Source organism: Bombina bombina, chromosome 7 (genome assembly GCF_027579735.1).
Source record: "Bombina bombina isolate aBomBom1 chromosome 7, aBomBom1.pri, whole genome shotgun sequence".
In the NCBI taxonomy this organism is placed as follows: domain Eukaryota; kingdom Metazoa; phylum Chordata; class Amphibia; order Anura; family Bombinatoridae; genus Bombina; species Bombina bombina.
In genome coordinates this window covers 501,678,657-501,701,608 of record NC_069505.1, presented here as the reverse complement: position 1 = coordinate 501,701,608, position 22,952 = coordinate 501,678,657, and the positions used below count along the sequence as shown (strand labels likewise).

The following is a 22,952-nucleotide window of genomic DNA, read 5'->3' as shown; positions in this document are numbered from 1 at the left end:
TGTTTGATCTCACACTTTAATGCATCGAATTTAGGGGTTAAAGCCTCAGATATGCTGGATACTAAAGCCTGTACATTTGTTAGTTCATTTATGGCCGGAATAGGAGCTGCGAATATAACTGGTTCAGAAGGAGCTTCAATAGTGGCCTTTGTCCTCCTTTCCCTCTGCTTGGCTGCCATGACTGGTGAAGGAGTCCGGGAGTGAGAGTGAAGGAATTTGTCCATGTGCCGTGCAATTTTGAAAATAGATCAATATCGTGCTCGCATACACCTCGTGTTTTATCGTGAAATCTTACTATTATAGTGTGAAAAGAGTGAATTAGAGAGAGAAAAAAAAAAAAAAAAAAAAGGGGAGAAGAAAAAGAGGGTGAAGGGGGGTATTATCAAAGTGATTATGGATAATAAAATTAGATGTGAAAAATAAGACCTAGAGCAAAAAAAGGAAAAAGAAATAAAGAAAAAGGGAAAATTTTGCTCAAGGATTAATCCTAAAAAAGAAAAAGTGAATGGGAATCACTAAACCAGCCAAGGCGAAGCAGCCGAGGAAAACAGAGTCAATTGAAAAAAAGATGGCTCAAACATATACCGAGGAGCCCACCTCCACTTCCAACAAGTAAGGTGCACTTAGAATATGCCGACAATAATTATCAGAGATATATGGCTGTTATGCCAAAATGTACCTTGGTTTTTGCTACCAGATGTAAGATTTGGATTCAGTCAAGATAAATTGTAAACTCTTTTGCTTGAGGGCAAGACAAGAAGCAAAAGTATTTTACTTTAAGTAGATGAAGAATATAGAAAAATTTTAGCTTCAGTCCTTGTGTTATAGAGGTTGGCTTTAACCAAGGCCAATAATATAGCTCAATGAAAAGAGCAAAAAACAGTATTCTACTAGTGTTGCAGAAATTGAACAAAGATAAGAGGGGTACCAACCCTAATTATCTCAGTTACCCTTGAGGCAACTCACGAAATTTTTCTCTATAGTGAGTTTGGACCAAACCTAGATAAATATTTAGAGCTCCTTTGTATGCATACATATGGATATAATAACCTGTGTTAATTTAGGTTGTGCCTTCTAGATCAAGATATATAACAAAAAATGCCTTTGGAATATAAACCATAAACGTTTGTTATGAGTAGTAGTTAAATATTTGCCTATGAGATAGCGTAAGAAAACAAAAAATCTACTTTGCATATTCATTAATAAAACAAGGGTAACATTATGGTGTGCAGGATACAGTGTAACCTTTTTAAACTGTGTAGTGAAAATATGCGTTTAAGGAGAATCCCTCCACCCGCTCAAAAATGTGGAGGTTCTGTCTGAGAAATTTTTCACACAGGTACTTAACTCTGAAATAAGCACACTGTGTGCGCAAGATAAGGGCGAAAAAGAAAAGGAGAGAACAAAAGGGAGACAAAGCAAAAGAAGAGAGCAAAAATAGTACAAGAAGGTCAGGCAATGGTAGACATTTTTTTTTTTTCTTTCTTTTCACACACAATAAGTAGGGCTGTTGTGGCAACAGAGCATTATTTTACACCAAGGAGGAAAAAAAAAGTTAGATAATGTGCCACTTAGCCCTGCTGAAAAATTCTTTACGCAGTTCCGGGAGAGGGGAAAAAAAAAAAAAAAAGTAAAGGGCTAATAGAAAAAAAAGAATTCCCCTTGCGTGTGCAATGGTTATAGGCAAAGATGTTCCATTATTCCAAATAGGGATTTTCTTCTCCCTCTCACCAATTCCTTCTTCCCAACACTTTCACAGAGAACAAGGGCCTTGACTGTATAATCTTACAGTATTATGTTAACTGTGTGTCCTGTGCACATTTATTTATCAAAATGTTTTTAGGGCTTACATTTTAATATATCTTAGAGACAAAGTCTTAACTCTCCTAGAGATCTTGGCCCTTGATTTATTTTCACAGGTTGCCTTATAATTACCAACTTCTCAGTCAGGGTCAGTTTTTATATCAAAATACGTTATGCCGGGTTTTTTTTCAATATGCCAACCACTTAGTCTTTTTAACCCGGCAGTGTAACTTCTTTTATGCTGTATAAAGTTTTCCTTTCTGTACAAATAAAGAAAATATTGATTCTTGTGTCTTACCTCCTCTAGTGCTGCCCGCCTGTGTTAGCCGAGGTAATTGCTGAAAAGGTAGTTGCTTGGCCCACGCCGAGGCAAGCTGATTCTTCTGCTGTCTAAAAAAGTGATCTTTCTTCCTGCTTCGTCAAGCCCACAAACCCTCACCTCCCCTCACGCAGCAACAGTGGGAGGGGAGGAGGGCAGATCCAGACAGACCACCTAGAGGGAAAAGCACCTGCCAGAAGCCGGTCCTCCAATCTCCTGTCAAGCACAGCCCGACCCCACCACCTCCCGCGCAGCACCGGTGGGGGAGGGGGGGACAGCCACCGCCGCCGATCAGGAGCGGAATCCCAGGAGAAGCAAAAGGTACCGTAGGTAGTTCTGTGTAATGAGATGTTACACTGTTAGAAGTAACAGGCGCTACAGCGACAAAGAGGGGCAGACACTTTCAGGAGATAAACTGTATGTAGGCTTAGGTGTAATCGGGTGAGAGATAGCCGATTTCCAGTTTACCCAGCAGTTTCCAGACCTCTTCCTTCTTCTTATAACACCCGCAAAGGGGAAGGAGCGACTGCTACCTTGAGCCAGATGTGTAGGGAAAAAGGCTGTTGTTCCGTTAAAGTTAATTTTCAGACCGGGTGAAGGTGCCGGTCTTACTAAGGTGGTTTGTTACCGTCTCAGTGGGATGGCTTTCCACCGATACAGGTTCCAGAGCTGTTGTAGCACACTATCCTTAGAGCAACCCCAGAATGGGATACGGCGCGAAAATCCACCGCCAAGAGCTACAGGACTGGAGGTCAGAGCTCAGCTACACCTGTTTGCTCCTCCTCCACCGGAACCAGCATGCCTAGAGAATACCATTTTAAACAACTTTCTAATTTACTTTCATTATCTAATTTGCTTCATTCTCTTGATCCTGAAAAGCATATCTAGATAGGCTCTGTAGCTTCTGATTGGTGGCTGCACATATTTCCCTTATGTCATTGGCTCACTCATGTGCATTGCTATTTCTTTAACAAAGGATATCTAAAGAATGAAGCAAATTCGATTATAGAAGTAAATTGGAATGTTGCTTAAAATTGTATGCTCAATCTGAATCATGAAAGACATTTTTTGGGTTTAATGTCCCTTTAAGTCAACCTTTACCTGCTTGGCTGATTTGCATAAATAAATGCTTGGTCATTGCCCCAAGAGCAATATAAATGGAGGAAGGTGGGCCTCTTCCGTTTCACACTAAAAAAGCATTCCATCTGCTCTGTTCAAACCTTGCTCTTTTGAAAATGCCCTGACCTGTCTAGAGCAATCTCTTTCAACATGATCCACACAAGAGCTTCCTCAATATAAATATAAAATACTTTTCAGTGTTTTTTGAGCATTGCCAATGTCTTCTTGCTAGCTTCAGTACAGTATGGTCTCATGTACCAGTAACACAAAATACACATATATTCACACTCAGATAAAAACACTGATATATATACACACACAAAATACATTTGTATACAAATATACATTCACAGAGATACAGACACCATTAAGCACCAATATATGCTTAATGGTGTCACACACATGCACAAAATACACATACATACACCCATCAACACGTATACATAATCTAGTGTATGCACACAAAATACTTCTACATACACAGATAGAAACTCATGTACACACACTAGTGCAAACAAACACATATACCGAAACCTATAAAGAACACAAACATACAGAGACACACCTTGAAACACAGGAACACACAACAGACTATCTTCTTGTGTATTAAAGAGTGACATTGTGCAGAAGGGAACAGCCAGACTGAGCTTTGGAGTGCGACTGTCTATATATATTAATTTATTTTTCTTAAAATAGGATTTAAAGAATTTTTATTCATTTTTTTCAGTATGTTTATTAAATAATATTTACACTTGGTTTCACTTTTCTGAGTGCTAGGAGGTAATTACAAGATTGGTAATACTAGTAAATTGATTGTCCTCATTTCAAGGCAGACTGGAATTCCTTCTGGCAGTGAAATAGTTTAAAAAAATGCTTAGAGAGAGGCTGGCCAAAATAGCAGAGTGAGGGGGATAATATTGCTAGCCCTTATGACCTCAAACCTCTTAAATAAGCAGCAGGGCAAAGGTTAAAATAAACTTGCAGAAGCCATAATAGTAATAGGGAAAAAGTAACAAAGCACATACCTTTCACCCAAGGAAACTGCATATACATCTTAGACTGTGCAGTGCCGGTCAGCAGCAGTGCAAGTTGCAAACATTGACAGGCTGCTTAGATTTTGAGTTACTGGGAGAGATTTCACCCTCCCTGTGCTCAGTGAAAAAGAACACTATTAATGTCCAGCTTGGCGCCACAATACCTGGCACCAAGCTGGATTTCCCGCAGGGCTATTGGCTAAGAGGTGGAAACGTCTTTAGCAGCTCAGTGCAGCGAACGCTGTTAACAAATAAAGGGGCTTTCAGAATGAAGTATTTTATACTTTGTGAATGAAAGTCCCCTTTATTTGTTACAATGGTAAATCCTAGCATTTCGCAAACGCTAGGATTTACCATCACTGTAATGAGGAAATAACAGCAGAGCCATAGAAGGCTGTAGTAAGTCCTCCCTCCGGCTCCAGCCCTGACTCTAAAATCTGCTTCTGCTGCACAGTACTGTACTTGTCACAACACCGTCATATGCTGTAAACTAGCCTGCTCTGTCTGCAGCTGCTACACATTTTTTTTTTTAGTTTTTTGACTGCTGCTTCCCGCAACTCTATCTGCGCATTAGCCACTGGCCCTCTACAAAATAAAGCCACTGGGAGGTGTGCACAAATGCCAGCCATCCTATTCCCCAAATAAGAAGTTATGTCAGTCATTCAGTAAAAGCTCTTTGATGAGAGCCTGGCATTCACTCAGTGGATGTTTTCCCCTCTATTACCTCCAGACCATGCTTCCTCTAAATAGCCCGCCCTCAGTGCATAGCACACATTAAGAATAGTGATGTCACGAACTGAAAATTTTCCGTTTGCGAACGGCGGACTCGAACTTCCGCAACTGTTCGCGAACGGGCGAACCGGGCGAACTGCCATTGACTTCAATAGGCAGGCGAATTTTAAAACCCACAAGGACTCTTTCTGGCCACAATAGTGATGGAAAAGTTGTTTCAAGGGGACTAACACCTGGACTGCCGGAGGGGGATCCATGGCAAAACTCCCACGGAAAATTACATAGTTAATGCAGAGTCTGGTTTTAATCCATAAAGGGCATAAATCACCTAACATTCCTAAATTGTTTGGAATAACATGCTTTAAAACATCAGGTATGATGTTGTATCGATCAGGTAGTGTAAGGGTTATGCCCGCTTCACAGTGACAGACCAAACTCCCCGTTTAACGCACCGCAAACAACCGCAAACAGTCCATTTGCACAACCACGAGATAGATAGATTTGATAGATACATAGATACATAGATTAGATAGATAGATCAATAGATGCAATATACATTTGATAGATACGATAGATAGATTTGATAGATAAATATATAGATTTGATAGATATATAATTTCCCAGACAGAGAATTACAAGACGTGCGGCCTGGGACCCATGGTAAGGTTCCCAGAGGCAGTTGCGGCGCCAGGGGACATGTATATGGCATGGATTTTAGGAACCGGGAGATGGAAAAAGATGCTTGGTCGGTCCTCCTACATCAAATTTGGGGCACTACGCGTGCAATCTACTGTGCCACCAGATATGAGTGGTGTGTTAAGCAGTACTATTCTGATCAGTTTAATACCTGTTACTCCCCCTATCGGGGGAGGTGTATATGGCATGGATTTTAGGAACCGGGAGATGGAAAAAGATGCTTGGTCGGTCCTCCTACTTCAAATTTGGGGCACTGCGCGTGCAATCATGGCCGGACTTTTATCCAACGGCCATTTGTCCGACGGACATTTGGCCGAAACACAAGTGGCTGTCACAAAACAGTCTGGCCACGAGATAGATAGATTTGATAGATAGATACATAGTTTCACAGTCAAAAAAGTTTTTTTTTTAAAAATGTACACTACTGTTACAACAGATATGGGTGGTGGCACTTAGCAAGTGGGCCTGGCACACACGCTGGCAGGCAGGCAACTGCAATTAGATTACACTAGCAGACTGATGTTTCACAGTCAAAAAAGTTTTTTTTTACAAAATTTACACTACTCTTACAACAGATATGAGTGGTGGCACTAGTTGGCAAGTGGGCCTGGCACACACGCTGGCAGGCAGGACACTGCTATTAGATTACACTAGCAGACTGATGTTTCACAGTCAAAAAAGTTTTTTTTTTTTAAATTTACACTACTGTTACAACAGATATGAGTGGTGGCACTAGTTGGCAAGTGGGCCTGGCACACACGCTGGCAGGCAGGCAGGCAGGCAGGCAACTGCAATTAGATTACACTAGCAGACTGATGTTTCACAGTCAAAAAAGTTTTTTTTTACAAAATTTACACTACTGTTACAACAGATATGAGTGGTGGCACTAGTTGGCAAGTGGGCCTGGCACACACGCTGGCAGGCAGGCAACTGCAATTAGATTACACTAGCAGACTGATGTTTCACAGTCCAAAAAGTTTTTTTAAAAAAAATTTACACTACTGTTACAACAGATATGAGTGGTGGCACTAGTTGGCAAGTGGGCCTGGCACACACGCTGGCAGGCAGGCAACTGCAATTAGATTACACTAGCAGACTGATGTTTCACAGTCAAAAAAGTTTTTTTTTAAAAAATTTACACTACTGTTACAACAGATATGAGTGGTGGCACTAGTTGGCAAGTGGGCCTGGCACACACGCTGGCAGGCAGGCAACTGCAATTAGATTACACTAGCAGACTGATGTTTCACAGTCAAAAAAGTTTTTTTTAAAAAAATTTACACTACTGTTACAACAGATATGAGTGGTGGCACTAGTTGGCAAGTGGGCCTGGCACACACGCTGGCAGGCAGGCAACTGCAATTAGATTACACTAGCAGACTGATGTTTCACAGTCAAAAAAGTTTTTTTTTTTTTTAAAACATTTACACTACTGTTACAACAGATATGAGTGGTGGCACTAGTTGGCAAGTGGGCCTGGCACACACGCTGGCAGGCAGGCAACTGCTATTAGATTACACTAGCAGACTGATGTTTCACAGTCAAAAAAGTTTTTGTTTTTTTTAATTTACACTACTGTTACAACAGATATGAGTGGTGGCAGTGCAGGCAGGTAACTGCAATTAGATTACACTAGCAGACTGATGTTTTACAGTCAAAAAAGTTTTTTTTTTTTAAATTTACACTACTGTTACAACAGATATTAGTGGTGGCACTGCAGGTAGGCAACTGCAATTAGATTACACTAGCAGACTGATGTTTCACAGTCAAAATTACACAGGCAAAAAAAAAAAAAAAAGACTGATGATCTAGCCCTAAAAGGGCTTTTTGGGGTGCTGTCCTTACAGCATAAATCAGATGAGTCCTTCAGGACTGTAGTGGACACTGAATACACTAGCCTAGCTATCAATTTCCCTATAAAATCAGCAGCAGCTACACTATCCCTCCTCTCACTAAGAATGTAGGATCAGAATGAATCTAAAATGGCTGCTGTCCAGGAGCTGGGAGGGTCTGGGAGGGAGTGTCTGCTTCTGATTGGCTGAAATGTGTCTGCAGACTGTGAGATAAAGGGTCAAAGTTTACTCAATGATGACGAATAGGGGGCGGATCGAACATCAGATATGTTCGCCCGCCGCGGCGAACGCGAACAAGCTATGTTCGCCGGGAACTATTCACCGGCGAACAATTTGTGACATCACTAATTAAGGAGTGCTACTCCCTGCTGGACTCCTACCTAAATAAATATATATATATATATATATATATATATATATACACACACACATGGCCCTCAGTTTACGCCAGTTCAATTTGCGCCGTTTAAGAATAACAACCTTTTTTTTCAGTCATGTGACTGCTATTGAAATGCTTTGAAAAGCAGTGCACTAATTAGTGCTCCAGTAGGTGGAGCTGTCCGCTTGTGTTGCAGCAAAGTTATGCAAGCTTAGCACACAAGCAGGCTGGAATTTATTCAGTGTAGCTAGACCAGAGCTATAGAGCAACAAGATCTAGCAGCCACTTCCCTATTATGTTCCTGCCCAGCTGCTTGAGGTGAGGGTGCCTAACTGCCTATTAATCACTGCAGATTGAAATGCATAGAATAGTTGCAGACCCAATATTATCTAAGATGCTAACAATTCAGAGAACTTTTTGCAGAAAAATGCAAGTAAAAAAATGTTTTTGTTCATTAAACTTAGTTTGATGATAATACAATCTATTTTATTTGGTGTATAATGCTGTTTAGCATTTAAAGTCTTCATTTCAAATCTTTAAAAATAATGTATTAGGTGTTACTTATGACAATTTTGAGAGGGGCCTGGAACCTAACTCCCTCACTTGCCATTGACTTACATTATAAACTGGGTTTCAATATACAACGGTTTAGATTTATAACCATTCCTTCTGGAACCTAACCACGGCGTAAACCGAGGGCTACCTGTATATATATATATATATATATATATATATATATATATATATATATATATATATATATATATATATATATATATATATATATATATATATATATATATATATATTGAGCCAAGGGAAAGTAAAATATGAAGGGCGCTCAGTGTGAAGAAAAGTGTAGGCGAATAGAAACTGGGTGGTATAAACCCAGCCGAGGATATTGTCAATAATCGCAATAAAAACTGGATTCAAACCCACAACCTCCCGCTTCAGGTGCGCTTGAGCTAACCACTAGGCCACATCCCCCCACAGTGGCCTAGTTTCTATTCGCCTACACTTTTCTTCACACTGAGCGCCCTTCATATTTTACTTTCCCTTGGCTCAATATTTTTTCTGTATTGGGATTGTGGGGTTTGGGGATCCCACAGTCCTAATAGGTAATTTGGGGCAGCATAGTGTAACACTAGCATTTTTTCCCTAATAGGGATTTTCGAGACTCACACCTAACTTGCGCCGTTATCACAAACCCGTTCTTTGTAACATATATTTCTTTCATGTAATTAGCAAGAGTCCATGAGCTAGTGACGTATGGGATATACATTCCTACCAGGAGGGGCAAAGTTTCCCAAACCTTAAAATGCCTATAAATACACCCCTCACCACACCCACAATTCAGTTTTACAAACTTTGCCTCCGATGGAGGTGGTGAAGTAAGTTTGTGCTAGATTCTACGTTGATATGCGCTCCGCAGCAAGTTGGAGCCCGGTTTTCCTCTCAGCGTGCAGTGAATGTCAGAGGGATGTGAGGAGAGTATTGCCTATTTGAATGCAGTGATCTCCTTCTAAGGGGTCTATTTCATAGGTTCTCTGTTATCGGTCGTAGAGATTCATCTCTTACCTCCCTTTTCAGATCGACGATATACTCTTATATATACCATTACCTCTGCTGATTCTCGTTTCAGTACTGGTTTGGCTATCTGCTATATGTAGATGAGTGTCCTGGGGTAAGTAAGTCTTATTTTCTGTGACACTCCTAGCTATGGTTGGGCACTTTGTTTTTAAAGTTCTAAATATATGTATTCAAACATTTATTTGCCTTGACTCAGAATGTTCAACTTTCCTTATTTTTCAGACAGTCAGTTTCATATTTGGGATAATGCATTTTAATTTAACATTTTTTACCTTAAAATTTGACTTTTTCCCTGTGGGCTGTTAGGCTCGCGGGGGCTGAAAATGCTTCATTTTATTGCGTCATTCTTGGCGCGGACTTTTTTGGCGCAAAAATTCTATTTTCGTTTCCGGCGTCATACGTGTCGCCGGAAGTTGCGTCATTCTTTGACGTTATTTTGCGCCAAAAATGTCGGCGTTCCGGATGTGGCGTCATTTTTGGCGCCAAAAAGCATTTAGGCGCCAAATAATGTGGGCGTCTTATTTGGCGCGAAAAAATATGGGCGTCACTTTTGTCTCCACATTATTTAAGTCTCATTTTTTATTGCTTCTGGTTGCTAGAAGCTTGTTCTTTGGCATTTTTTCCCATTCCTGAAACTGTCATTTAAGGAATTTGATCAATTTTGCTTTATATGTTGTTTTTTTCTTTTACATATTGCAAGATGTTCCACGTTGCAACTGAGTCAGAAGTTACTTCAGGAAAGTCACTGCACAGTGCTGGAGCTACCAAGCTAAGTGTATCTGCTATAAACTTTTGGTATCTGTTTCTCCAGCTGTTATTTGTATTGCATGTCATGTCAAACTTATTAATGCAGATAAAATTTCCTTTAGTACTGTTACATTACCTGTTGCTGTTCCGTCAACATCTAATTTTCAGAGTGTTCCTGATAACATAAGAGATTTTATTTTTTAAATCCATTAAGAAGGCTATGTCTGTTATTTCTCCTTCTAGTATACATAAAAGTCTTTTAAAACTTCTCTTTTTTCAGATGAATTTTTAAATGAACATCATCATTCTGATACTGATAATGGTTCTTCTGGTTCAGAGGTTTCTGTCTCAGAGGTTGATGCTGATAAATCTTTGTATTTGTTCTAGATGGAATTTATTCGTTCTTTACTTAAAGAAGTGTTATTTGCATTAGAAATAGAGGATTCTGGTCCTCTTGATTCTAAATGTAAACGTTTAAATAAGGTTTTTAAATCTCCTGTAGTTATTCCAGAAGTGTTTTATCTCCCTGATGCTATTTCTGAAGTAATTTCCAGGGAATGGAATAATTTGGGTAATTTATTTACTCCTTCTAGACGTTTAAGCAAATTATATCCTGTGCCATCTGACAGATTAGAGTTTTTTGAGACAAAAATCCCTAAGGTTATGGGGCTATCTCTACTCCTGCTAATGTACTACTATTCCTACGGCAGATAGTACTTCATTTAAGGATCCTTTAGATAGGAAAATTGAATCCTTTCTAAGAAAAGCTTACTTATGTTCAGGTAATCTTCTTAGACCTGCTATATTTTTAGCGGATGTTGCTGCAGCTTCAACTTTTTGATTAGAAGCTTTAAAGCAACAAGTAACAGATCATAATTTTATAGCATTATTATTATTCTATAACATGCTAATAATTTTATTGATGATACCATCTTTTGATATCATTAGAGTTGATGTCAGGTATATGTCTCTAGCTATTTTAGCTAGAGAAACTTTATGGATTAAACTTGGAATGCTGACATGTCTTCTAAGTCATCTTTGCTTTCCCTTTCTTTCCAGGGTAAATAATCATTTTAGTTCCTTTCCTTACAAGGAACAAAAGCCTGATCCTTCATCCTCAGGAGCGGTATCAGTTTGGAAACTATTTCCAGTTTGGAATATATCCAAGCCTTATAGAAACCTATAGCCAGCTCCTAAGTACCTATGAAGGTGCGGCCCTTATTCCAGATCAGCTGGTATGGGGCAGATTACGTTTTCTTCAAAGAAATTTGGATCAATTCCGTTCTTAATCTCTGGTTTCAGAAACATTGTTTCAGAAAGGTACAGAATTGGCTTCAAGTTAAGGCCTCCTGCTAAGAGATTCTTTTCTTTCCCGTGTCCCAGTTAACACAGCAAAGGCTCAGCATTTCTGTAATGTGTTTCAGATCTAGAGTTGGCTGGAGTATTTATGCCAGTTCCAGTTCTGGAACAGGGGCTGGGGTTTTATTTTATCTCTTCATTTGTACCAAAGAAGGTCAATTCCTTCAGACCAGTTCCGGATCTGTCATTATTGAATCGTTATGTTAGGATACCAACATTCAAGATGGTTACTGTAGGACTATCCTGCCTTTTGTTTAGCAAGGGCATTATATGTCTACAATAGATTTACAGGATGTGTATCTGCATATTCCGATTCATCCAGATCACTTTTAGTGTCTGAGATTCTCTTTTTAGACAAGCATTACCAGTTTTGTGGCTCTACCGTTTGGCCTAGCCTCAGTTCCAAGAATTTTTTTCAAAGGTTCTCGGTGCCCCTTTTTTCTGTAATCAGAGAATAGGGTTTTGGTATTTCCTTATTTGGACGATATCTTGGTACTTGCTCAGTCTTCTCATTTTCGAAGAATCTCATACGAATCGACTTGTGTTGTTTCTTCAATTTCATGGTTGGAGGATCAATTTACCATTCAGTTCATTGATTCCTCAGACAAGGGTAACCTTTTTAGGTTTCTAGATAAATTCAGTGTCTATGACTCTGTCCTTGTCAGACAAGAGAAGTTTAACATTGATATCAGCTTGTCAAAACCTTCAGTCACAATCATTCCCTTTGGTAGCCTTATGCATGGAAATGTTGGGTCTTAGGACTGCCGCATCAGATGCGATCTCCTTTGCTCGTTTTCACATGCGACCTCTTCAGCTCTGTATGCTGACCCATTGGTGCAGGGATTACTCAAAGATATCTCAATTAATATCTTTAAACCGATTTTACAACACTCTCTGACATGGTGGACAGATCACCATCGTTTAGTTCAGGGGGCTTCTTTGTTCTTCCGACCTGGACTATAATCTCAACAGATGCAAGTCTTACAGGTTGGGGAGCTGTGTGGGGGTATCTGACGGCACAAGGGGTTTGGGAATCTCAGGAGGTGAGATTTCCGATCAATATTTTGGAACTCCGTGCAATTTTCAGAGCTCTTCAGTCTTGGCCTCTTCTCAAGAGAGAGTTGTTCATTTGTTTTCAGATAGACAATGTCACAACTGTGGCATACATCAATCATCAAGGAGGGACTCACAGTCCTCTGGCTATGAAAGAAGTATCTCGAATTTTGGTTTGGGCGGAATCCAGCTCCTGTCTAATCTCTGCGGTTCATATCCCAGGTATGGACAATTGGAAAGCGGATTATCTCAGTCGCCAAACGTTGCATCCGGGCGAATGGTCTCTTCACCCAGAGGTATTTCTTCAGATTGTTCAAATGTGGGAACTTCCAGAAATAGATCTGATGGCTTCTCATCTAAACAAGAAACTTCCCAGGTATCTGTCCAGATCCCGGGATCCTCAGGCGGAGGCAGTGGATGCATTATCACTTCCTTGGAAGTATCATCCTGCCTATATCTTTCCGCCTCTAGTTCTTCTTCCAAGAGTAATCTCCAAGATTCTGAAGGAATGCTTGTTTGTTCTGCTGGTAGCTCCGGCATGGCCTCACAGGTTTTGGTATGCGGATCTTGTCCGGATGGCCTCTTGCCAACCGTGGACTCTTCCGTTAAGACCAGACCTTTTGTCTCAAGGTCCTTTTTTACATCAGGATCTGAAATCCTTAAATTTAAAGGTATGGAGATTGAACACTTGATTCTTGGTCAAAGAGGTTTCTCTGACTCTGTGATTAATACTATGTTACAGGCTCGTAAATCTGTATCCAGAGAGATATATTATAGAGTCTGGAAGACTTATATTTCTTGGTGTCTTTCTCATCATTTTTCTTGGCATTCTTTTAGAATACCGAGAATATTACAGTTTCTTCAGGATGGTTTAGATAAGGGTTTGTCCGCAAGTTCCTTGAAAGGTCAAATCTCTGCTCTTTCTGTTCTTTTTCACAGACAGATTGCTATTCTTCCTGATATTCATTGTTTTGTACAAGCTTTGGTTCGTATAAAGCCTGTCATTAAGTCAATTTCTCCTCCTTGGAGTTTGAATTTGGTTCTGGGGGCTCTTCAAGCTCCTCCATTTGAACCTATGCATTCATTGGATATTAAATTACTTTCTTGGAAAGTTTTGTTCCTTTTGGCCATCTCTTCTGCCAGAAGAGTTTCTGAATTATCTGCTCTTTCTTGTGAGTCTCCTTTTCTGATTTTTCATCAGGATAAGGCGGTGTTGCGAACTTCTTTTGAATTTTTACCTAAGTTGTGAATTCCAACAACATTAGTAGAGACATTGTGGTTCCTTCATTATGTCTTAATCCTAAGAATTCTAAGGAGAAATCGTTGCATTCTTTGGATGTTATTAGAGCTTTGAAATATTATGTTGAAGCTACTAAGTCTTTCCGAAAGACTTCAAGTTTATTTGTTATCTTTTCCGGTTTTAGAAAGGCCAGAAAACTTCTGCCATTTCTTTGGCATCTTGGTTGAAATCTTTAATTCATCTTGCCTATGTTGAGTCGGGTAAGACTCCGCCTCATAGGATTACAGCTCATTCTACTAGGTCAGTTTCTACTTCCTGGGCGTTTAGGAATGAAGCTTCGGTTGATCAGAGTTGCAAAGCGGCAACTTGGTCCTCTTTGCATACTTTTACCAAATTCTACCATTTTGTTGTATTTTCTTCTTCTGAAGCAGTTTTTGGTAGAAAAGTACTTCAGGCAGCGTTTTCAGTTTGAATCTTCTTCTTATGTTTTTTCATTAAACTTTATTTTGGGTGTGGATTATTTTCAGCAGGAATTGGCTGTCTTTATTTTATCCCTCCCTCTCTAGTGACTCTTGTGTGGAAAGATCCACATCTTGGGTAGTCATTATCCCATACGTCACTAGCTCATGGACTCTTGCTAATTACATGAAAGAAAACATAATTTATGTAAGAACTTACCTGATAAATTCATTTCTTTCATATTAGCAAGAGTCCATGAGGCCCGCCCTTTTTTTGTGGTGGTTATGATTTTTTTGTATAAAGCACAATTATTCCAATTCCTTATTTTATATGCTTTCGCACTTTTTTCTTATCACCCCACTTCTTGGCTATTCGTTAAACTGAATTGTGGGTGTGGTGAGGGGTGTATTTATAGGCATTTTAAGGTTTGGGAAACTTTGCCCCTCCTGGTAGGAATGTATATCCCATACGTCACTAGCTCATGGACTCTTGCTAATATGAAAGAAATGAATTTATCAGGTAAGTTCTTACATAAATTATGTTATATATATATATATAACACCATCCAGAAATAGTTGTGCACGGGAGGGAAGCGTGGCATACTAGTAAGAGAGCACTGCTTAGAAGGGGACTGAGCATTTGGAGCATTGGCTGTGGGCCCCCTGCAAGTTCTGCAATGATAGGCCTGGTCGCAATGGCGACCCCGTGACCCCAGTAGTTACGCCCCTGAGAGAACGCTTTGCATTGTTTGCAGTGGTGTCAAATAAGTTATACATTCTCCAAACACAGAGTGAACATATCTAATCCTACCTGTCACCAGGATCAGCAGCACAACTAAACTGAAGGGTATCATAAAAACATATGTTGCTGCTTACTTGCCTCCTGTAGCAGGCTCCAGACCTTCTTCACTTACCTGAGTCGTTGTCACCTCGCCTGACTCAGTAGTGCTCCTTCACCACACGTGGCCACACGGTCTGATACGCTGCTGCAGTGCCGCTTCCTCTAAATTGTGTGTGCACGCCGTGTGGGTGGAGCTGAACAGCCAGGTGAAAAGGAAGTTGGCCAGCCGCTTAAAGCTAATGCACTAAGTCACATTTGAGTCCCTTGACTCCACCACAACCACCACGCACATACTGCCCCCCACTCCGCATAAAAGAAATAATCCAAAGACCAAAAAAATAAAAATAAATACATTTTAATAGATTTTTTAAAAATACTGCTTCAGTATGATGCATAATGGGGCCCCTAAGAAGCAGGGCCGTCAGGTAAGGGCCGATTTGCCCGACTTGTCAGTCTGCCCCTGGATGGACCCATGCTTTCATGTTGTTTACACCAAATTCTGACCCTACCATCTGTATTTTGCAGCTGAATTCGAGACTCGTCAGACCAGGCAACATTTTTCCAATCTTCTATTGACCAATTTTGGTGAGCCTGTGTGAATTGCAGTCTCAGTTTCCTGTTCATAGCTGACAGGAGTTGCACCCGGTGGGGTCTCCTGCTGCTGTAGCCCATCTGATTCAAGGTTCAACGTGTTGTGCATATAAAGATGGTATTCTGCATACCTTGGTTGTAACTAGTGTTTTTTTGAGTTACTGTTGCCTTTCTATCATCTCGAAAAAGTCTGCTCAGTCTCCTCTGACCTCTGACATCAACAAGGCATTTTGGTCCACACAACTGCCGCTCACTGGATATTTTCTCTTTTTCAGACCATTCTCTGTAAAGCCTAGAGATGGTTGTGCATGAAAATCTCAGTAGATCAGCAGTTTTTTTAATACTCAGACCAGCTCGTCTGGCACCAACAACCATGCCACGTTCAAAGTCACTTAAATCCCCTTTCTTCCCCATTCTGATGCTCGGTTTGAACTTCAGCAAGTCATCTTTACCACGTCTAGATGCCTAAATGCATTAAGTAGGTGCCATGTGATTGGCCGATTAGCAATCTGTGTTACCAAGCTATTGAAAAGGTGTACCTAATAAAGTGGCCGGTGAGTATAGATAAACAGATAAATAGTCCCACATTGACATGGTGCCCAATAATATTTTTATAGCTTTTTTATATAAACGTTGAGGAATATGCTGTTATGTGCAGGAAAACATAGAGGAGAGAGTTAATTACAAAAATTAAAAAAAAAATGTTATAGGTGTTAAGAGGCAGGCACAGAAAGGGGAATGAATGACATAAACAGGAGTGAGAAGTATGATGGGGCAAAAGGGTTGTTAATATGAGAAAGGGGATGGTACAAAACAGAGAAGAATGGCACAAAGAGAAAAAGGACAACAAGGGGATACATGAATGATAAAAAGGAGTGTGCACTAAAAGATGATGGAACAGATGATGGAGTGTATATGGTTAAAGGGGAAGATTAAGAATTAGCACAAAGGACAGAGATGATTACCAGAAGGAGAGAGACAAAAAGGGAGTCATTGGAGACAGCATGGCATATATAACATTGTATATCTTATGTAGTGAGAATTTTAAATTGGGGTTTCAATTTAAAATAAGCCAAAGGCTATGAGAATATGAAAACGCACCTCTGAATTTAGAGCAACAAGTAGCTCTCTAGCATATTTTACAATTCTATTAATTTTTCCAACACACATGTCAGCAAGATAGTTACTAATAGTTTCAATAATGCACTTTATCTTTATATGTGTTAAACCTTATGAACCACTTTCATACCCATCAACTTTATTCAAATTAACATACAGACTGCAACCTATATAATAGATATTGTAAATCGAATATATTGAACTATAGAGATAAGTCCCAAGTTCACTATGCCAAAGGAATAAAAATGAAAAATAATGCTTCTTTCATTGAATATTTTAGAAACCTTCACTGTTTTTGTAAATGTATTGAACTTACCATTTATTGTTTTGATTTCATTCACCAGATTCTGTGCCTCCTCCTGAATCTTCAACTCTGTGCTTTTCTTCCCAAGTCCAAATTCCCTTAGAGTCTTAAATGAAAACTGTCGCATTTGCTTCCATCGTTCCCCATTTGCAAAACCAATTCCTGAAATATTTTGGTACACATTAGGCAGAATTTATTTAAAGAGAAACTGCTGGGCTCAGTTACAATAGCATGGGTACTACTTACTATTATATTATTTTCATCCTGTGCTTACAGCTCTCTTTAAATCAGTTCTCTTATTTAAACCCCTTACTGTTACTGACGTTTAAGCTTCACAGCTTCATACTAAGTGCAGCTATACTAATCAGTAAACAGTTTTCTTTGTCTTTACCTGTGTCAAGTGGAGTACTGTTGTCCTAAAATATTACAAGCTTGAATCAGTTGCTGAAAGGCCCAACTCACCATAAACCCTTATTGAGATACTGCAAGTTAAATATAGCTACCAAGCAAAGGCTAGAGTTAAGAGAGTAATGAGACTAAACTTAGTAGCTGAACTCTCTCTAATACTTTAGTCAGCACCTGCAAATCAAAACAACAAATAAGTACTGCAAATTAAATATAAATTAATAACTCTAAATGCCACATAAAAACATACTTTTTCAAAAGTTTAGTCTTGCTATCCAGACAAAGACAAAATTGAATAGGAGACTCAGATGTAGATCTCCTTATGGTAAATGAATCCAAAGTAAAAGGAAATTCAAAGTCAAACAATCCAGGCCAAGTCCTCACAGGGAAAAGCAGGGCAGAATCATTAAACAAATGCAAAGTCCAAAAACAAGTTAAAGTCAAATACCAAGTTAGTCCAAATCAAGGGGTTGATACAGAAGCGTAGTCATGGAGAGCCAAAGTCAAACAACAAACTGCCAGACAAGGTAAACTTGTCGACAGAAATTTGTGGGACCCCTCAGTCCCTTATTCCCCACCCGCTTTATGCCCTGGTTTCTGTATGGCCTACCCCTGTCCAAATATTCAGTGTTACCTATATAAAGAATAACACTATATATCAGTGCAAATTATTTTTGGACACTACACAAGCTTTTGGACACTATTAACTTTTTGTTTACTAAAGTCAATATTTGAATTGTGGAAACTCACCCTGTCACACCACACCACGCTGACACTTGCTGCAGTGCCCCCCAAAGCATGGGCCCCTGGGCTGGGTCCCCTCTTGCCCTTCCTATATGGCAGGCCTGCTGCCAAAGTAAAGGTAAGAGAAATCAATACACAAGCATCGTGCTGCAGAGATCTTAGAAAGACTACAACAATTGGGGCCTAAATGATATTCTAGGGGGGCCAGTGTTTCTCAACCGCAGTCCTCAAGTACCCACAAAAGGCAAGGTTTTCATTATAACTGAACCAGTGCACAGGTGAAGTAATCAGCTGATCAGTAACCATGGTTACTAACCTGCTCTCACCCATCAGCTGATTACTTCACCTGTGCACTGGTTCAGCTATAATGAAAACCAGGCCTGTTGGGGGTACTTGAGGACCGTGGTTGAGAAACACTGCTCTAGGCCTCCTTAAAGGTATAACACTCCTTACTGCAACAGGCACAGAAATGATTATCTTAGACAAGTGCCTGCTATGACATTAGCCATCTTGTTATTCATGCACCTTTTGACAAGAGGTGCACTCTCACAGACCAGTGGCCTTTTAACAGCTTTGTTGTGCACTTTTACACTTTATATTTTTACAGTTGCTGCATTGATCTAAATTATACCTGTGTTATTTTTATATATGTTATGAAATGTTTACACTGTGTATAAACCTCTCAATCTATATTGTGTGTTAACCGTAAGTGCACAATACAGCTGTTAAAGATCCTGCCACATCATTGATCTGGGAATGTTCACTAGTACGGTCACAGGTGAAATAAAACCGAAGCTGCAAGATGGCGGCACCCAGTATCAATGTGCAGAGCTTCACTAAGCAGGATCTGTAAAGAGTTACAATAACAGAACAACTCTGAAGAGAGCTAAAGGCACAGGAGGAAAAAGAACAGCATGGTGAGTCTAGTAACCATTCTATTGAAGTTGTTTCCAGCGATTTAATGTCCCTTTAAAAACCTTACATGCCAGGACAAACATACATATATACACACACACACACACGTACATTGGAGCCCTTTCCAGACAAATACCGTAAAACAATAAAATTATTTTTTATTCAATATTAATATTTCATGTGTTTTTGTGTATATGTACTATAAATATTCTGCATTCCAATGTTTTTCACATAGGAGAAACTGTTCTATGTATTTTCAAATAGATATTATATATATATATATATATATATATATATATATATATTTATCCATATAGCTATATAGGTATAGCTATATATTTTACAAACAATACATCAGGTATACATAGAAATATCTACATAAAATAAATAGGACATTATTTTCTATGTGAAGAACATTGGAATGTAAAATATGCATTCATGTTGGGTATAGCGCACCTGGTTAAATGCGATCCTGGTTAGCGTGCGAGCAAAAGGTATTTTTCCCCAATTATGCTCTCCATGGAAGTCTATGGGGGCGGAGTTAATGAGGTTGTGATATCTGAAGTCCTACATTTAGCGCATGTCGGGTTCACTCTCAAGCTAACTTTTTACTTTCAAGTTGTAATACGCGCAGTGAAATGTTACTTTCAGTGGTATTAGCGCTCCGCTTGTAATATGGCACATTGTTGGATAGAATGCTTAACATTAAGACTTAGGGCTCGATGATTAAAAGCTCTCTGGGCTGGCGAGATTATTAAAGAATGCTCGCCAGTCCTTCTATTTCCCTTGTGGAATGATCTAAAGCCATTTTTTACCCTGAAAACAGGGTGTCTCGCTAAGGGGCGTATACTGCATTTTCATATGAAATGTGCACAACAAAATTCGTATTTTAAACATTATACAAAACAAATATTTGAATCATTCACACAAAAATAAGCAGGGGAAAATTGTATTGTTAAGGTGCATCAAAAATCGTAACAAAATTCTTCACCAAAAATCGTATGTTAACAAAACGCAAAATTAGTATCTAATTTACACAGGAATAAATCAAATTAAATATTCACAGCATAAATTGTAATTGTAGTACACTGAATGTGCAAAAATCACACAGAAATTTGAATTTATAAATACAAAATGCAAAGCGTAATTGTTGTTTTTTCGTAAAATGGGCTGAACATGGGCGTTCCATGGGCGTATATGACAATGTCTCACTAATCCCAGTGTAATTCTATAAAGATTTTCGCACTGCAGATATCACAGTTTTTTCTCGCCAACTAAAAGGTGGCGAGCTTTTGTCAAAACAATACGAACACTTATAACCCCAATAGAAAAACAAATGCATACGAACATATAGGCAAATGTAAGATGCTATAAGCAGAAAGCAGCGTAATGTGAGTTATATTGGCTGCAGGATTTTAATTTTAAAGTGCTCCCCCTGCTCTCTGCTAACTTCGCACTAAGGAGCGAAGTTTCCCTATCCAGCGAGCTCCATTACTTTTAATAGGAGCCATCTCGCAACTCGCAGGGACTTCCTCTTTTTTACGATCATTGCACCGGGGCAGCCCTGCGAGTGTCAGCGAGAAAAAGAAGGTTTTAGCTGGCGCACAATATATAATCGAGCCCTTAGGGCTAGATTTATCATAGCTGAGGCGTACGGGGGCACGTATACGCTTGATAAATCTAGCCCTTAGAGTAAAATCCCAATATGGGAGTGTGAATGGGAAAACACAGTAACTTCATAAGGTGTAAAATCTTCAAAGGCCTTTATCTATCTTAATGTAAAGAAGAAAAAAATCAAGTACTATAATTACTAATTATATTACATTTCTAGCATATTTATCAATGTGCGAGCGAAGTAGCAAGAACGAAGTAGCGTATCATGTCCGCCGCACAATGATAAATGCCGACAGCATACGCTGTCAGCATTTATCATTGCACGTTGTGAACTGCTGGTGCAATGCCACCCCCTGCAGATTTGCGGCCAATCGGCCGCTAGCAGGGGGTGTCAATCAACCCGATCGCATTCGATCGGGTTGATTTCTGTCCGCGGCCTCAGAGCAGGCAGACAAGTTATGAAGCAGTGGTCTTTAGACCAGGAGCATCAAGTTCCATACTGAGCTTGATAAATATGCCCCTATAACTTATTTTGTAACAATGAGAAAATTCTATGTAGAGTTGAAACAGAAATAGTCCTACATGTTTAACACAACATACATTCTACTGAAACACAGGCATAATATTTCCTTGTCTTACTCACCATATCCCTGAGTAAATTTATCGATTGAAGGAACTCTTCCACGAATGCCAAATATCTCTGCATGATCTACAAGGGCTTCCTTCACCGCCTGATATCCACAAATAAAAACCACAGGCCTCATGCAAAAAAACAACGTATAGACTGGGCCATACTGGTCTCTCAGCTGTAACATGGAGAACAAAGTATGAAACGTGACATTAATATGTTTATCCAAGTATTTGAAGCCATTTACATATTTTTGGAAGTTATGGAGACTGTGGATATGTTCATATGATTTTCTAAGTTTCATCCCCTGGTGTATTTACTAAGTAATATTTGAAACTTAAAGGGACAGTCTACACCAGAATTTTTATTGTTTAAAAAGATAGATAATCCCTTTATTACCCATACCCTAGTTTTGCATAACCAACACAGTTATATAAATAAAGTTTTTATCTCAGTGATTATCCTGTATCTAAGCCTCTGCAAACTGCCCCCTTATTTCAGTACTTTTGACAGACAATAAGTTTAGCCAATCAAAACTAGCTCACTGGAACTTCACGTGTGAGCACAGTGTTATCTATTTGACACACATGAACTAACACCCTCTAGTGGTGAAAACTGTCAAAATCCCTGAGAGAAGAGGTGGACTTCAAATTCTTAGAAATTAGCATATGAACCTCCTAGGTTTAGCTTTCAACTAAGAATACCAAGAGAACAAAGCAAAACTGGTGATAAAAGTAAATTGGAAAAATGTTTAAAATTATATTCTCTATCTGAATCATGAAAGTTTATTTTGGACTAGACTGTCCCTTTAAACTACATTGTTGTCTAAACATGGGATTCCCTGTTTTTCTTTTCTTTTTATCCTTGTACTCAAATAATACTTTTGAACTGTTTCACATAGCACTTCTTGGCTTTTTTAAAATATAGGCTGGTACCTTATCAGCATAATCAATATTTTTTTAAGTTTTAGTTCAATATACCACACGGAGTATAAAAATATTGATGTGGCACACAAATGTTTTGATGCCATGAAATGGTTGTGGCTACTGCTATACTGCTAACTGCTTTTTTTTGGCTATGGTCGATAGATGGCACATTACACCTTCATACCTCCCAAAATTGCTGGATGCCTTGCTGAACCGAGAGGCCCAAGCTAAGTTAGAGAGACTTGTGGGAAGAGTTGAAGGTGTTTAGTGAGCAGGGTGCGAGAGCATGATTAGGAAGGCTATGGGTGGGGTTATTGCCCAATGTGGACACCCTGGTTTGACTTTGAAAACTAGGACTTTTAAACCTTTAAATCTATAGGCTGGTGTGCTGCACTATATGTAGATATTGGTGAGACAGCTGACTGTTTGGCCCCCATTTCTTAAAGGACACGATACCCAAATGTTGAAGGCAGAGGCGTAACT

The 22,952-nt window shown here is 39.4% G+C and overlaps 1 protein-coding gene across 1 annotated transcript in view; it reads right to left on the bottom strand.

Moving 5' to 3' along the window:
* The window catches only part of LOC128666887 (cytochrome P450 2G1), a 115,093-nt gene that overhangs the window by 76,223 nt on the left and 15,918 nt on the right, over positions 1 to 22,952 (bottom strand). Inside the window, exons 3-4 of the mRNA XM_053721695.1 lie at positions 21,559 to 21,721; positions 17,250 to 17,399 (exon numbers count right to left, since the gene is read on the bottom strand). Of these exons, the coding sequence (XP_053577670.1) occupies positions 17,250 to 17,399; positions 21,559 to 21,721 (313 nt within the window). The remainder of the gene's footprint in view (positions 1 to 17,249; positions 17,400 to 21,558; positions 21,722 to 22,952) is intronic.